This window comes from Lepidochelys kempii, chromosome 6, assembly GCF_965140265.1.
Source record: "Lepidochelys kempii isolate rLepKem1 chromosome 6, rLepKem1.hap2, whole genome shotgun sequence".
Lineage (NCBI taxonomy): Eukaryota > Metazoa > Chordata > Testudines > Cheloniidae > Lepidochelys > Lepidochelys kempii.
Genome location: NC_133261.1, coordinates 119,020,382 through 119,036,241, shown reverse-complemented (window position 1 = coordinate 119,036,241; position 15,860 = coordinate 119,020,382). Strand labels below are relative to the sequence as shown.

The window sequence follows — 15,860 nt, the reverse complement described above, 5'->3', positions numbered from 1 at the left end:
TACCTCACCCACCTTGTCTCTCTAATATCTTGGGACCAACACGACTACAACAACACTGCATCCTATCGTCATGGCAATAGCTGCCCTTGATAACTGATTTACCTCAGACTATGGTAGGTCACAGGAGTAATTGTAATGGAAGTATACTGTGTTTGGATAAGTTCCTGTTGTGCTGTTTGGGTTTGTACTGTTTCATTTCAAGGTTAATTGTTTGTTACTTTCCTCAAAAAGGGTTACATGAATACAAAGCTACAAAATGACAGCCCCTTTTCTGTGCTTCTTTTGGTTTTCCAAGGGTTTTATATGACTACAAATTAATTTAATTACTTTGAATATATTTGTCGACATGACACTGTGTGGTGAAATGTGGCACTTCACAAAGATAACAATGGCAATAAAATGTACATTGAAAACAACAAAGGTGGAAGTGCTCTATTACAGTAACTCCCTACTTAACGTTGTAGTTATGTTCCTGAAAAATGTGACTTCAAGTGAAATGATGTTAAGCGAATCCAATTTCCCCATAAGAATTAATGTAAATAGGGGGGTTAGGTTCCAGAGAAACTTTTTTTTTTTGCCAGACAAAAGGCATTATATACATTTTAAACAATTTTAAATAAGCAATTTAATACAGGTATTAAACAGTCTGGCAGCCCCCCATCAGCTCCCCTACACCCCCCCCTCCGCTCCCTCCAGCACCTCCCGCCCACTGGCAGACCCCACAGATCAGCACCTTCCCCCTGTTCCCCCCGCCTCCTGCCCTGGGCAATCAGGAAATTCAATAACAAAAAAGTTTTTGTTTAACATTCTTTAAGATTGCCTTCCTCAGTCAACAAACCATACAAAATAAGAAGTACAAAGTTAAGGATATAAAAGGATTAAAAAATTGCAAAGTCAAGCATTATCAAATTAGGAAATGCCAGAATGAATGTCGCCCAAGGAACCTTAATTCAGTGCCCCTGTGGTATGATTGTTATATAGTCTTTAATTACATGCAGAAGTGACTTTGTGAACCGTTTGGTGTAATTGACTTGCCAAGCATCACATAGGAACTCTGTTGCAGAGGCAGGGATAGAATCCAAGCCTTCAGGGTGGCATTGAATTGTCCTGAGCACAAGACCTTCCTTTGTTTTCCTCCGGCCTCTGGCTCATTCACTACACACCTACCAACTTCTGCAGCAAATGAGGCAGGGGTCCTACAGACAACAGGCTCCTTCACTACACAGTCCTAATTCATCCCCAGAGCAGATCCATCCTACGCCCTGAACAAACCAGGGTTCTGTGTAAAATAATAATAATAACAATATGGGATCATGTAATTAATGACTGTATCGTAATGCATATGCACAAGTGGGCTGAATTAAGATTGCATGATCAATGTTCGTTCTGGCATTTCCTAACTCAAGAATGCTTCACTTCGCAAACTTTTTATCCTTTACTTTGCATTTCCTAATTTTTTATGATTTGTTTACTGAGGAGAGCAACCTTAACTGATGTTAAACAAAGTTGTTGTTTTTTTGATGTTGCTGCTGTTTGTGAATAAATTTAGAACCGTTCTTTGGAGAGCAAAATGTAAAAGAATGAATAAACCAAACAAATTAAAATAGTCATGGTTCAACAGGGAAAATTAGCCTGGAAAGATATGTTTAATAACATGCACATGGCAGAGACGGGTGTGTGTGGTTATATATTTGTGTGGTGTTTTTGTTTGTTTGGTTGGGGTTTTTTTTGGTGGTGTTATATAGGCATTATCATAGGCTGTTTGTTTTATTGTTGTATATTTGTGCTACACTGAATGCTTTTAAAACATTGTTTTAATTCAGTGAAAGTCAAGGATTAACAGAAATGGCTGCAGAGGAGGCAGGTACTTGTAAGCTTTCACGAATCTGCTCTGTCAATGCATTTGGTCCTGACCTGTGGCGAATGAACTGTTTCAGTGCTGGTCCCTTCTTGAGCACAGTGTGGTTTTACGAAGTCTGCAAATAGCAAGCAACATTGAGGTCATTTTCATTTATCTCCAGAGTCAATATTCAAACCTTAGGCTTCATTGGTGAAAAGCAAGAACATTAATCAGCTGCTTTTTCTGACCTTCATATTTTTCAAAATTAGTTACTGGAAATTTTGCATCAAAACTGAGTTAGCCTCCTCTTCTTAGCCTCCCTAAAGGCATAGCTAGAAACATGATAATTTTGGCCCCAGTACAGGAAAGCGCTTTAGTGGGTGCTTCATTCCACCCTTATTCGGGAAAGCATTTAAGCATGTGCTTAAAGTTAATTGGCTTTAATTACTTTAAGTTAAGCATATACTTAAGTGCTTCGCTGAACAAGGATGCTTTCTTGAACTGGGGCCCTCAGTTTTAAAAGAAAACTATTTTCTATATCATTCTGTTGAAATAAGCAGAAAAATGGTAAGTGGAACAAAAAAAGGGCAAAAAAAAAACTTTTTTTAAAAAAAGAAGCAAAGCAATCAGTGGTATTTTGCTCAACGATGATTTCAGAATTCAGTATATAACTTGCATCTAAATGTATTACTTTTGCAGCATACTCCTCCTTCCGTTATCTCAGATCTATATACAGATGTCAAAGAAGGTCGTGTGCTCTTGGACCTGCTGGAAGTACTTTCAGGTCAACAACTGGTAAGATAAAATAAAGGAATGAAATCCTGGCTTTGGCCTAAATCCTGTAAAGATTTATGGATGTGCTTAACTGTAAGCATGTGAGCAGTCCCACTGGAGTCAGGGGGTGAGTATCTTGTCACACCTTCCACTGCCAGGAACAACTGTCTCATGGCTTGCAGGCTCTGTCATTCAGAATCAGCTGTCCTTGTTGCAAGGGCTAAAGCAACAAGAACTTACTGGCACTGTGCTTGAGCTGACCGCTCACAAGGGTCTTGATGCGGCAACATTTAAGTCAATGGAATGCCATTGGTGTCAATGGATGCAAAATCAGACATCAGTCTTTGCAGGATTTGGACCTTTATTGGTGAACAATCTAAAATAAAACATTGTCACAGCTGATAGAGCAATATTTTTGTTTTACTTTGTAGCCACGGGAGAAAGGATGTAACATGTTCCAGTGCAGAAGCAATATAGAAAATGCCTTGAAATTTTTAAAGAACAAATCAGTGAGTATTAAAGTTAACTTTAAAATTCACTCTTCACACCAGTTTAGTTTGTTGAACATGTTCCTTCTTTAACAGTGATCCTCTTTTTTCAGATCAAGGTCATAAATATTCATGTTGCTGACATTATTGAAGGAAAACCTTCCATTGTGCTTGGCCTAATTTGGACAATTATATTACATTTTCATGTAAGTATTGCAGTGATGTGAGAAAGTATTTTTAATAGAGAAAAACATACAAAAAATTGTGGAATAAAATGGTCACAAAATGAGATGACTTATGCATAAGCACAATGTATGTCTGAAGTGTTGGCTCAGAGAAGAAACATCTAATATGTTCTAATTGTACATTGTAGCTGCTTCTCTGAAATGGGTACTAGGGTCCCTGTTAGCTGAGCAGGATATGATTGACAACAGTGTGATGTGCATGTCAATATTTTTTTATAACTGGTTTAAAATCATGGGCCAGATTCTGCCTGAAGGTATGTGCACAGGAGAGACAGCTATCTGTTCTCTGGTCGGGTGCCTGGGCCTGGCCCAGTCTGTAGCAGCCCAGAGCTGCAACAGGGAAGGTTCTTCTCAACCCTGGGCTGGAGCATGCTCAGTGCAGACAGAATCTTTGGGGAATTAAACTGGGCCACTCTGACAAGCCTCTTCTGAGCAAGTGTGAACAGTGATTTTTACATTGTTAAACTCTCCCCCTGTTTCTGGTAGATTGAAGAACTTGCATGGACCCTTGGTAGTAGTTATAATCAGCCATCTCTTGATTGTTCGAGCGTTGTCGACTCATCTTCAGCTGCAAGCCCACAGGCAAGAAAAAGAGGTAAAATTAAGAAACGGTGGAAGATATCTGCTAAAAAGGCCCTCCTGTTGTGGGTGAAGGAGCAATGTTCAATGTAAGTACCATGAAAGTGTATAAACTGTATCTCATGTTTATTTTTACTGTCACCCTATAAAGGCGCTATATTTTGTCTGTTTAATTTCTTAGTGACTGATTACTAGGTATAACAAAGAAGTAGCACATTAGAATCTGGTTGACATTTCACATCAATTCTAACAAAGCTTTGATTTCAAATTTGGGGCGTAAATATGTTGACGTGCGTCCTTTAAATATAAGAAGTTGGAGCTAACGTTACAAAGAAAACACTGATAAATAAATTGACTTGTTTGGCTTTCTTTTTTATCAGCTGTCTCCATTCTTTGTGTAATGTGCCTACTGCAATTCTTGCATGCTTTGCCAGTTTTAATCCTGTTGGATTAGCATTTACTGGTTCTCTTAGTAACAAAGTTACACTAATCGTCCAAGAATTTGTTGAACAAAAAAAAAAGCAGAATGCCTAGAAAAGAATCAGCATCCCAGTTCATGCATTTTCCCCCCAGAGCATTGCACAAGCCAAAAGAGAGAGTTTCATGAGCTAAGGACTTTTTATAGAGTTAAGAAGGCTCAGGCTCCGCTCCAACAGAGATTTATACACCTGCTTCACTTGACACACGGCAGGTCATTCCATTGACTTAAATGAGAGTGCTAATCATGTGCATATGATTTTGCAAGATCAGGGCTTTACATTTGAATTTCCTTGAAAAGCCACTGCCTCGCACAAATACATTTTAAAAAATATTACCGAAACCTCAGCCCTTTCTTTCTAGCTCTCCAGGTTACCTTATCTGGTGTCACCCCACTAATCTTCCATTCATGTTAGTGGGAGGTTAGAGTGTTCGTCAGCAAAGCAGGTGCTTTCTGCTGGATGTATATACGGGACTTGTCAGGAGTTGAATCTTACATTTTCTTTATTTTTCATTTGTTTTATTAAGGCTATGGGGTTTGCATGTAAATGAAAGCTCTCTCTTTCCTAATCATCTTTCTTTTGCCTGTCTTTATTCAGAAAAGGTATAATCTATTTGATTGCGATTAGAGTGGGTTTAACATATCAGTTACTGCTATAACATATATGTAAGACCAACATTGGTTTTTAAATCAATGGACCCTCATGTTTTAATCATGAAAGATCACTGACACCCTGCATTAACCCCTGTTCACATACCATCATATCCACTATACACAAACTATTTTTTGAGGAGTTGTTTTCTCAGGACTCATTGTAACTGATGAATCTTCTAGGTACATCAATGTATCATCTAGACACCAGATGCATTGTAGAAATTGTGGGATCCCTCTCTAAATATTTTTTCATTTCTCTAGTCCTAATTCAGTTGAACATTTTGGAAAAACAACAACTTTCCAAAAGTAATGTAATAAAATTAAGGCTGGGATTTTCAAAAAGGCCTCAGGTAGTAAGATGCCTGACTCCTATTGGCTTGTTGTTTTTTTGTGCTGTAAAAGGCATTGATAGATGCCTTAAATGTAATAAATAAAAAAAAGAAAATTTGGTCATCCAAGTGCCATTGCAGCACATAGCAAGAAGTAAAAGCAGCATGATACTAAGCAATGAAAAATATTTCAGTTTTTAAGTTTGTTGGACTGATTATATTGACCATGCATAATGGGGCTGACTCGGCTTCCACAGAATTGGAAAGATTCCCAGTAACTCGAGTGGGATTTGGATTAGGCCCAGTCTGACATGGTTTACATTGTACTGATAACTGAATATTAAATATTTTGAGAAAACAGAACATGAGATTTTATTCTTTATGATTTTGGGGCAGGCATGGATCTATCAAAGTGGCAGATTTCCAATCAAGCTGGAGGAATGGACTGGCTTTTTTAGCTATCATCCATGCTTTAAGACCAGATTTAGTTGACATGGACAGAGCAAAGGGTAGAACCAACAAAGAAAATCTGAAGGAGGCTTTTAAAATTGCAGAACATGAATTAAATATTCCAAGACTTCTTGAACCTGAAGGTAAATGATCTGTTTTGCATTCACTTGGTATAAGGTCTGATGCTGATACTGTCAAACCAGTGTCTGTTCATAACAAAGGATACGTCTACACCGCAAAAAAAAAATCTATGGCAGCGAGTTCTAAAGCCTGGGTCTACAGACTTAGGCTCAGGGCTCACGCTATGGGCTAAAATTACCAGTATAGACATTCCCACTCAGGCTAAAGCCCTGTGAGGGGAGTGGGTCTCAGATCCTGGGCTCCAGCCTAATTGGGCTGCTATTTTTAGCCCTGTAGCATGAGCCCAATTCAGTTGAGCTGGAGTCTGAGACTTGCTGTTGGGGGTTTCGTTTGCAAAGTACATGTACCTAAATAGAATTTTTAATGTTTAATCACTGTGATGATTGGGGGGTAAAATGACATACTGATCTTTATGATAAAAGTAAGAATGTTCTAACCTGAGGTTCTTTGCTGAATAGTTCATAGGAAACCTGAATTAATAGGAGTTTTGACTTGGCAACAATTACAGGAACATCCTTTAGAAGAAAAAATATAAAGCTGCATGATGACAATATTAACAATTGCCCGCTTCTTTTCTAATTTGCTGTTTTGTATTACAGTATTCCTGAGGAAAAAAATCCATTTAATACTGTTTTTTGTCAGTGAAATTTTAACTGAAAAGCTGAAAATAAATTCATTTGTATTTGCTAAATTTTCATGATTGCTCTGTAGAATATAATTGTACAATCAAACTGAGAAATATGCAGGAATGAGCTAATAGTGTGCTACCTCTCACAGATGTCGATGTTATCAGTCCAGATGAAAAATCTATCATGACTTATGTAGCTCAGTTTCTGCAATATTCCAGAAGTTTACCTGTAGCTGAAGAAGACATGCAGGTATGTCATTTCTTTTATCATTGAACCAAGCCAAATGCGTGTACTTTTTTGCTTTTCATAACTCTGAGAATTTCAACACCTCCTTTGCAAAGCCTGTAGCCCCTCAGGGCTTTGGATCTGGCCCGTGGGATTGCTCCCCCCTGGTGCCACAGGCCCTGCACTGCTCTCAGAATCGGCCGGCACCATTTCTCTGAGGCACCTGGGGGGGGCAGAGGGCTCTGTGCATTGCCCTTGCCTCCAGGCACCGCCCCCCGCAGCTCCCATTGGAACAGGGAACTGCGGCCAATGGGAGCTTTGGGGGAGGTACCTGGAGGAGTGGCAGGGGCAGCCCCCAGAGCCCTGTGTGGGCCCCCCCCCACTCCCGGGGCCGCGCAGGGACGTGGTGCTGGCCGCTTCCCGGAGCGGTGCGGGACCAGGGGAGGCATGCAGGCAGCCTGCCCTGGACCCAGTGCGCGCTGCTGCCACCCCAGAGCCGCTTTAGGTAAGTGGCGTCGGGCCGGAGCCCGAACCCCGCCTGCACCCTGCCCCCCAAGTCCCTGGCCTGAGCCCCTGCTGCACCCTGCACCCCCGTGCACCCCAAGTCCCTGCCCTGAGCCCCCTGTCGCACCCCGCACCTGCTGCCCTGAGCTCCCTCCCATAGTCTGCACCCCTCCTCTGCCCCAATCCCTTGCCCTGAGCCCGTTCCTGCACACCGCACCCCTTCCCACACCCCACTCTCCCTCCCGCACCCCAACCCCCTGCCCTGGCCGTGCATACAATTTCCCCACCCAGATGTGTCCCTCGGCCCAAAAAGTTTGCCCACTCCTACTGTAGCATGATTCAGTAACATAGTTATAAAACATGGTGTGATCTTGTCTACAGTGACACAACTGAGCTTATTCTAACCTTGTGTGTCCCTATTTTATTGTAACCAAAATCCCCAACATGATAGATTTTTTTTTAATAGTGTAGACAGAAACTTTGTTGCAAAGTTCACTTTTTTGTTAGTTAAGATGTCCATAAATATTCCAGCCAACATTTTCTGACCTGGTTGCCTAAATGCAAGCTCCCAAAATTATACCTAGGTACCTAGATAGAAGTAGACTGATTTTCAAAAGTGCTGAGCAACCCAGATCCTTCTTGTTGGAAGCTGATATAAAGAGCATCCAGAGAAAGCCATTTGAAGGGCACAGCAAGAATTCTATTGGGTCTACAAAATCCAGGATGTATGCTGTATATTCTTGAATGCCATCTACTGGCACCTTTATCTATTAACCAACAATTTACATAAGATAGAACGTTCCTGTAACACCCTGAAGTCTGGCTACTTGTTTCAAGCTGCCTTACTGTATTCAGGAAACTAACTTCTGGCACCAGGTTTGAAGATTTTAGCTTTCATCTATTTGTACAGCCTGATCCAAAGCTCATTAAATCAGTGGGAGTCTTTTCACTGCTTTCAATGGGCTTTGGAACAGACCTTTAGTGAGTGGGAAGGCTTCACTAGTGTGTTGTTTTATGACACAATGCAAACTAAAAATAAGACTTGCAGAATGCAAAAATGGAATTTTCTGCTCCAATTACCAGGGGAAAGTAAAAGAGGCCTTGAACTGGCTGACTGCACAAGAGAAGAAGTTAACAAAGTTGTTGGTTGATACAGAAAGTGAAACTTGCTATAGAAAATTTCAAGTAAGTAGCATTAAATGACATATTTTAATATGATAGTATTTGCAAAGAGAAATATTAAAATAAGCCCCCCAAAAGTAGCTTTTCAAGTTATTGTCCAATCTGAAGATTTAAATTTAACACCGTCCCCTCTCCCCAAATCTGTCACTGGATTTGGTAAATAAACCAAAGTAATGGAGGAAGCGTTAAGATAAAATTCCCTCTCCAGAAGGAATGTAGATATATGCTTGTCAGTTACTGTGGTGATAATACTGTAGGTCTTGCATCAGTTTGTTGTCACTGAAGGGGTACTGGAAGTGTTGGCTGCTACTCATGCCTTAGGGGAATGGCTTCCTCCATTTGTACAGCCCAGATAACCGAGTATGTAGAAGGGAGATTTATGGGGCCATTAGAGAGGTAATTATCCCCTTCTCCACACAGTGAGTGCTATTGCAGCTTCAAGCTGCAGCAACCCCTAATGGGTGTTGCTCTCTGCCCTCTTTAGGAGCAGGGGAAGAATGGCAAGTGGATCCACATACCGCACTTGCCGTAGCCTGCCCCCAAACCCGTCATCCATCAGGGAGACCCCATGGAGCTGTACTTCTGGAAGAGTATGGGACTTGCAGTCATAGAATCATAGAATATCAGGGTTGGAAGGGACCCCAGAAGGTCATCTAGTCCAACCCCCTGCTCAAAGCAGGACCAATTCCCAGTTAAATCATCCCAGCCAGGGCTTTGTCAAGCCTGACCTTAAAAACCTCTAAGGAAGGAGATTCTACCACCTCCCTAGGTAACGCATTCCAGTGTTTCACCACCCTCTTAGTGAAAAAGTTTTTCCTAATATCCAATCTAAACCTCCCCCACTGCAACTTGAGACCATTACTCCTCGTTCTGTCATCTGCTACCATTGAGAACAGTCTAGAGCCATCCTCTTTGGAACCCCCTTTCAGGTAGTTGAAAGCAGCTATCAAATCCCCCCTCATTCTTCTCTTCTGCAGGCTAAACAATCCCAGCTCCCTCAGCCTCTCCTCATAACTCATGTGTTCCAGTCCCCTAATCATTTTTGTTGCCCTTCGCTGGACTCTCTCCAATTTATCCACATCCTTCTTGTAGTGTGGGGCCCAAAACTGGACACAGTACTCCAGATGAGGCCTCACCAATGTCGAATAGGACATTGTGCAGTGGTTTCCCTTGCTGGTGGTTTTGCTGAATCCAGGGCCCTCTACACTAATAGTGGGGTGATAGTCACAATTTGCCCCTGAGAGAACATGAACCCATACAAAGTCTGACTGAAAACAAGTGATTGAATATTATAATAGGCAGGGAGGAGTGTTTTCTTCTCTTCCTCTTATTTAAGTTCCATGCAGAGTCAGCCAGGCTAGATTTACTCTATGTTCTGCAGCTGGTCTGACTTCCCTCTTGACAGTCTATGCATTGACAGTCAAAATGCAAAAGTAACAGATTTTAAAATGTTTCCACCCCAGTTGGGCAACATCTGTGTGGCACACTTTGGCCTTGTATCTAACATGTAATATCCTTCTATCCTTCACAGTTCCCCATGTTGACTATGCCTAGTCTCAGACAAGATATTTTTCTCAGTACAGTTGAATAGTTATAGCAGTAGAAAAAGTTAGAGATATTACTGTGCATTTGCTTGGGAATAATGTATTAACATGATATTAAATAAAAATTCAGCTACAGTGTTATATTGTAAGGCCCAGATACTGCCCTTAGATGATGGTGCCTGATTCCCATTGACCTCAGTGGTTTTATCATTCCATCATTCCTTATCTGGACCACCCGCTGAAGTAAATGGGAGTCAGAAATTCACCTCCAACAGTAATATCTGGTTCTAGGAATTATTACATGTGGTAGTTTTCCACTATAGATTGCCTTCCCATTTTAACCCTAGGAAATGCTGTCATTTATGGAATTGTTTAATGAAGAGAAAAGACCCTTTCTGCCAGTGTTGTCTTCAAAAAGAAGTGTGCCTGAGCTAAATGAAGATCAGAAACGGATGAGAGCAACATGGGATAACCTAACCTCCCAGGTTACAGAAGTATTTCTAGCTGCTTTTTATGTTATTAATGTGAACACATTCTATGAAGACGATAAAGCTCACCCCAGAAATTTATACTGTAGTATAATTATCTTTCTCCTTTTTTGGGGAGGGGGAGGAATCACTATACTGAGGTATTGGCCATGATCCTGAGGTCCAGTTGAGCTGGGCCTGATGTGCAGGGCTGCAAAGGTGTGGGGGTGGAGTTAGGGGTTTGTGGCTAGAGGAGGGTGATGACAAATGTGGCTCTCTTTATGCCTATCTGATCCTTTGGGGTGCCAGCGGCATGCAAAGCATGATCTTGATCTGATCGTCCTCTGAGCTTAGCAGCATTCAGATGCAGAGTTTTGGGCTGATCTCTGCTTAAAATGTTCGGTTTGACATCATTAGGGTTAAAATAATGAAGCAGCAGAGAAAAGAGCGAGCAATAGAGTCTGTAGCTGATGAGATATTTTTTTTCCATGGCATGGGTGGCCTTCCTCCATTATCCAACTCTGCCATAGCAGGACTGTTAATTGGATAGTACTCGGTAATGAGCTTGCTCATGTCAACTGTCCCTGAACTAAGGATTGGAATGGCTAGGGAACTGGGATTGTTTAGTGTGCGGAAGAGAAGAATGAGGATTCTTATAGAGGATTTGATAGCTGCTTTCAACTACCTGAAAGGGGGTTCCAAAGAGGATGGATCTAGACTGTTCTCAGTGGTAGCAGATGACAGAACAAGGAGTAATGGTCTCAAGTTGCTGTGGGGGCGGTTTAGGTTGGATATTAGGAAAAACTTTTTCACTAGGAGGGTGGTGAAACACTGGAATGCGTTACCTAGGGAGGTGGTAGAATCTCCTTCCTTAGAGGTTTTTAAGGTCAGGCTTGACAAAGCCCTGGCTGGGATGATTTAGTTGGGGATCGGTCCTGCTTTGAGCAGGGGGTTGGACTAGATGACCTCGTGAGGTCCTTTCCAACCCTGATATTCTATTATTCTATGCCAAGTATCTCCCTGCTTGATCAGTGGCTACTGTGGATCAGATACTTTTGGTCCGCAGTGGTGGAAAGACAGTCAGAGCACATTATTCATGATAGAAGTCTTTTGTCAAGGTGCCACTAACTTTGGGTAAATTTCCCTGTGACAAAACTTTGTTAGTCATCGTATGTTGACAAAAACTGCTCAATTCCCTGTAGCACCAAGAAGATTGCAAGCGGGGGAGAAAATTCTGATCTTGAATGCACCCAAATGACTCCCATTTGACTGCTGTGGGAACTACCTGCTTGCTACTGATCGCAAAATTTGTCTGTGAGGTAGTTAGAATGTTCAATTAACAAGTATTATATATAATAATCTTACTAATCCCCTGAGAATAGGGTAAGAAATAAACAGAGAGATTTTACCATTGACTTGTATTTGCCTTTTAGATTAATGAATGGAAAACAAAGCTGGACTGTGCACTACCCCCACCTCTAGGCAGCATCGAGGTCTGGCTCCAAGAGGTAGAACATCTGCTGGCAGATGGTTTACCTGATTCGCAGGACCACTGTAAAGCAATGGCCCTCTTCAAAGGAAAAATTATATTATTTAAGGTTTGTTAAACAGAAAAAGACTGTTAAATCTGACCCACTAAAGCACCTACTATGGAAGTGATGTTAGTTTTTGGGAGGGAATGTGGTCACTGGATTGATTTCTTTTGGAGAATATATGTACTTCTAAAGATGTCTTTGGTAGCAGCTGTTGATTTTGAACAATGGCAGGGTAACCAGATAAATAAAGAGTTTTGTAGGAAAATTTTTTGACTTTATGGGGGTGAGATGTAAGAGAAAGCCTTGATGGAGTGAGTAAATTAATGTGTTTTCATCATATTAGCACAGGGGTGGGCAAACTACTGCCTGCGGGCCACATCTGTCCCACCAGCCATTTTAATTCAGCTTTCGAGCTCCCGCTAGGGAGCGGGGTCTGGGGCTTGCCCCACTTTGGTGCTCCAGCCGGGAGCAGGGTCAGGGGCCGCTCCATGTGGCTCCCGGAAGCAGTGGCATGGCCCCTCTCCGGCTCCTATGTGTAGGGGCAGCCGGGGGCTCCACTCCACATGCTGCCCCCACCCCAAGCACCACACCCCTGACCCCCTCCCACCCTCTGAGCCCCTTGGTCCAAGCCTGGAGCACCTTTCTGCACCCCAAACCTCTCATCCCCAGCCCAACCCCAGAGCTCGCACCCCCAGCTGGAGACCTCACCCCCTGACACCCCAAACCTCTGCCTCTGCCCTGATTCCCCTCCCACTCTCCGAACCCCTCAATTCCTGCCCGAAGCACCCTACTGCACCCCAAACCCCTCATCCCTAGCCCCACCCCAGAGCATGGTTCCTGCAACTAATTTAGTCCCTGGGTCAGCAAAGCAAATAAGCAATACTAATCCTTACATCTATACTTATGTCCATCCCTGTTCAGAAGAGCACATGGCTAAATTCCACTGACTTGAGTGGAACTTAATGTGCCTAAAGTTAAGCACTTGCTTAAGTATTTGGCAGCTTGGGGCTTTAAAAACAACAGAATGTAGTCTGATATTTGGAAGTCACAACATATTACTCCAGTAATGAAATCTTTACACTGACTGCCCAAGTCTGATATTATTTTTAAGTTTTTCTTTTGAATTTTAAGCCTCTTAAAAGAATACCTGAATGATCATCTTTTGTCTTTTATGACCAGTCATTTGGGTTATATTCCAAGTTGGCTGATTATTTGATGTGCCCTGTCTGTAAGCTTGAGAAGGTAGGAGGGTTTATTACAGATTGGGTTAGTAGTGCTGCCTATTATTAAGGTTATCCAGCACTTCCCAATGCAAGGCCCTGTTTTCAGTTGCTTAACTGAAATAGTTTGAGCTGTTGCCAAACTGTAATAGTTTGAGCTGTAATTTTCTATGCTGGGTTTCTGCCACGTGTAATTTTTTTTTTTTTTTTTTTAAATTTCAGCCAAAATGGTTTGGCTATTTCTGAGAATGGGATAGGGAAAATATGTTGTTTTGCCCATGTTTCAGTAATTTCCAGTTGAAAATTTCAACAGAATCAACACATTCCTACAAAATGTTTTGATTTTATCAAATCAGCATTTTCCAGAATGGGAAAACTTTCTGCTGGAAAATTTCAGATCAGCTCTATTTCCAACACTGCTATGACCTATGTCGGTGTCAATATGATGTCAATTTGATGTGTTAGGTATTTTTCAGTTTTTTAAAAAAACCTAGGAAATCACACATAAAAATATGTTCAAAGAACAGTATTAAAGTTGCAAGACATATTAAGAAGTGTGAGAATTAAGGTTGCCTGTGCAACCTTAATTTATCCCTATTGTACATTTATATTATGATACAGTCTTTAATTACATGATTAATTCTAACATAGTTGTTTTGTGTGTAATTATAACTGTGCCCTTCATCTGTGACATACACTTTTTATCACCTTCAATTCCTAGGTGGCATAAGTATTGAATAGTAGTTTGCAGGAATGCTGCATTCCATATTGTAATTAATATTCATATGGGAATGTTGTGCAGTATTCTGAGACAATCTTTGTGGGTACTTTGTATGTTCAATTTGTTGCTTTTGGCAACTAGCACCTGTGATATGTTCCCATGAGATTTGCCGCAAAAATTCCAACTTCTGCCATCGAAAGTTAATATATTGTCAATGGGATAAATGTTTTTTTAAATAGTGATTTTACAGTAACAGACAATTAAAAATAAAGGTATTTATTTACAAGGTCTTGCTGTCAGTCTAACGTGTGGCAAAGCAAGAGCTTCATACTTTGAAAAGACGTAATATTGCACTACGGTATGTGGAGAGGGTGACTTTAAAAGTAAACAAACACTGGTAGTATTGACTTAATGCAATATTACCTATATATATAGAAACATGGCGAGGTTTTTACTATGCTTGGTAAATACTCACATTTGGGGGTAATGTAGGAAATGCATTTATACTGTACTGAATAAAAACTGAAGTGAGATCCTGTGGTAAATGTGTTTACCTAATAGCTCCCACTGTAATATGGGAGTGGATTGTATATTCCCAAGTACACTACTTAGCAGTGAAATATATTAATTATAATATTTTTTTCCAGGGCTTGATGGATTATTTTGACTGTCACTTGGTCACCCTTCAATCCTTTGAGAATAAAGATGAGAAGAATATGCCACTGGTTCCAACTGAGAAGCTAGATGACATGAAAAGAAGGTTGCAATTCTCAGATTTACCCTGTTGGGCACTTGCGTTGACTACATTCATATTAAGTTAAATTATTATTTTTAGGAAGTTTTGCACCATTATGGAAAAACACTCCAATTACTTGTTTTCTGTGTTCAGTTGTTGTGCACTTAGGTGGCACAAGCATAAATGGTCTGTTCCCAACTCTGCTACTGACTTGCTGCAGGATCTTGTCATATCACTTCTCTGTGCCTGTTTCCCCATCTGTGTAATAAGGATAATGATACTTACCCATCTTTTAAAATCATGTGCAGATCTACAGATGAAAGCACTATAAGTACAAAGTATTATTAAATAATTAAAAACTTGCATCTGACAAAGTCTGCTCTTAGCTCAAAACTGGACTGCATCATTCTGCCATTTCTGAGTTTATTATTTATTGAGCACTGTCAGTGTGCTCTGTGTTCTACAAACGTATACAAAAACATGGTCCTACCTCAAGGAGTTTATTATTGTCTAGTACAAACACAGGCAAAGCACGTCAGCCACATGCTAGTAGTAAGATGGGCATTGTTATGACTTTAAACTGGAGTAAGGATTTTGCAGAGATCAATTTTGAAAACCTTTGTGAAAAAATTGTGTTTTGATGTAGGTTTTGGAGGAAGGAAGAGGTGGTTTGGTGTATGAGGATTGTGAGACTGTTTCAAGTAAAACAGAAGATGAGTTAGTAGGGGAATATTAGTTTTAATCTTCTCATTAAAAATTAACTGTTATATTGAGCTTGCGTAAATTCTGAAACACTTTAAATTTGTTTTGTTCCATCTCAGTTATGCTGATCAGGGTATCATCATGCAGTTTAAAGCCTACATTTTCGAAAGTGACCAGTGATTTTGTGTGCTGAACTAGAGACACCTTTCAAGGGCCTGATTTTCAGACAGTGAATGCTCTGAACTTTCTGAAAATCAGCCCCTTTTAAGGTTTCTTAAATTGGACATCCAAAAATTAAGGTGCCCAAATCATTACTCATTTAAATAGTTAACCCTACATATTTTAGAAATTTTTTTCCTCTTCAACAGTAGGGACTGTGTTTACATATGATATCTGGAATTCGGGTAATTTTTAGGT

At 40.8% G+C, this 15,860-nt stretch overlaps 1 protein-coding gene across 4 annotated transcripts in view; it reads left to right on the top strand.

Annotated features, from left to right (window-relative positions):
* SYNE2 (spectrin repeat containing nuclear envelope protein 2) overlaps positions 1 to 15,860 on the top strand; it is a 275,952-nt gene that overhangs the window by 39,439 nt on the left and 220,653 nt on the right. For 2 of the 4 annotated variants that reach the window (XM_073349868.1, XM_073349866.1), the window contains exons 4-13: positions 2,540 to 2,635; positions 3,046 to 3,123; positions 3,216 to 3,308; positions 3,834 to 4,015; positions 5,784 to 5,980; positions 6,756 to 6,856; positions 8,420 to 8,521; positions 10,410 to 10,547; positions 11,963 to 12,127; positions 14,653 to 14,765. In XM_073349868.1, the coding sequence (XP_073205969.1) occupies positions 2,540 to 2,635; positions 3,046 to 3,123; positions 3,216 to 3,308; positions 3,834 to 4,015; positions 5,784 to 5,980; positions 6,756 to 6,856; positions 8,420 to 8,521; positions 10,410 to 10,547; positions 11,963 to 12,127; positions 14,653 to 14,765 (1,265 nt within the window). Of the gene's footprint in view, positions 1 to 2,539; positions 2,636 to 3,045; positions 3,124 to 3,215; positions 3,309 to 3,833; positions 4,016 to 5,783; positions 5,981 to 6,755; positions 6,857 to 8,419; positions 8,522 to 10,409; positions 10,557 to 11,962; positions 12,128 to 14,652; positions 14,766 to 15,860 lie in introns of all 4 variants that reach the window. The other 2 variants (XM_073349865.1, XM_073349867.1) reach the window with 2 other exon arrangements.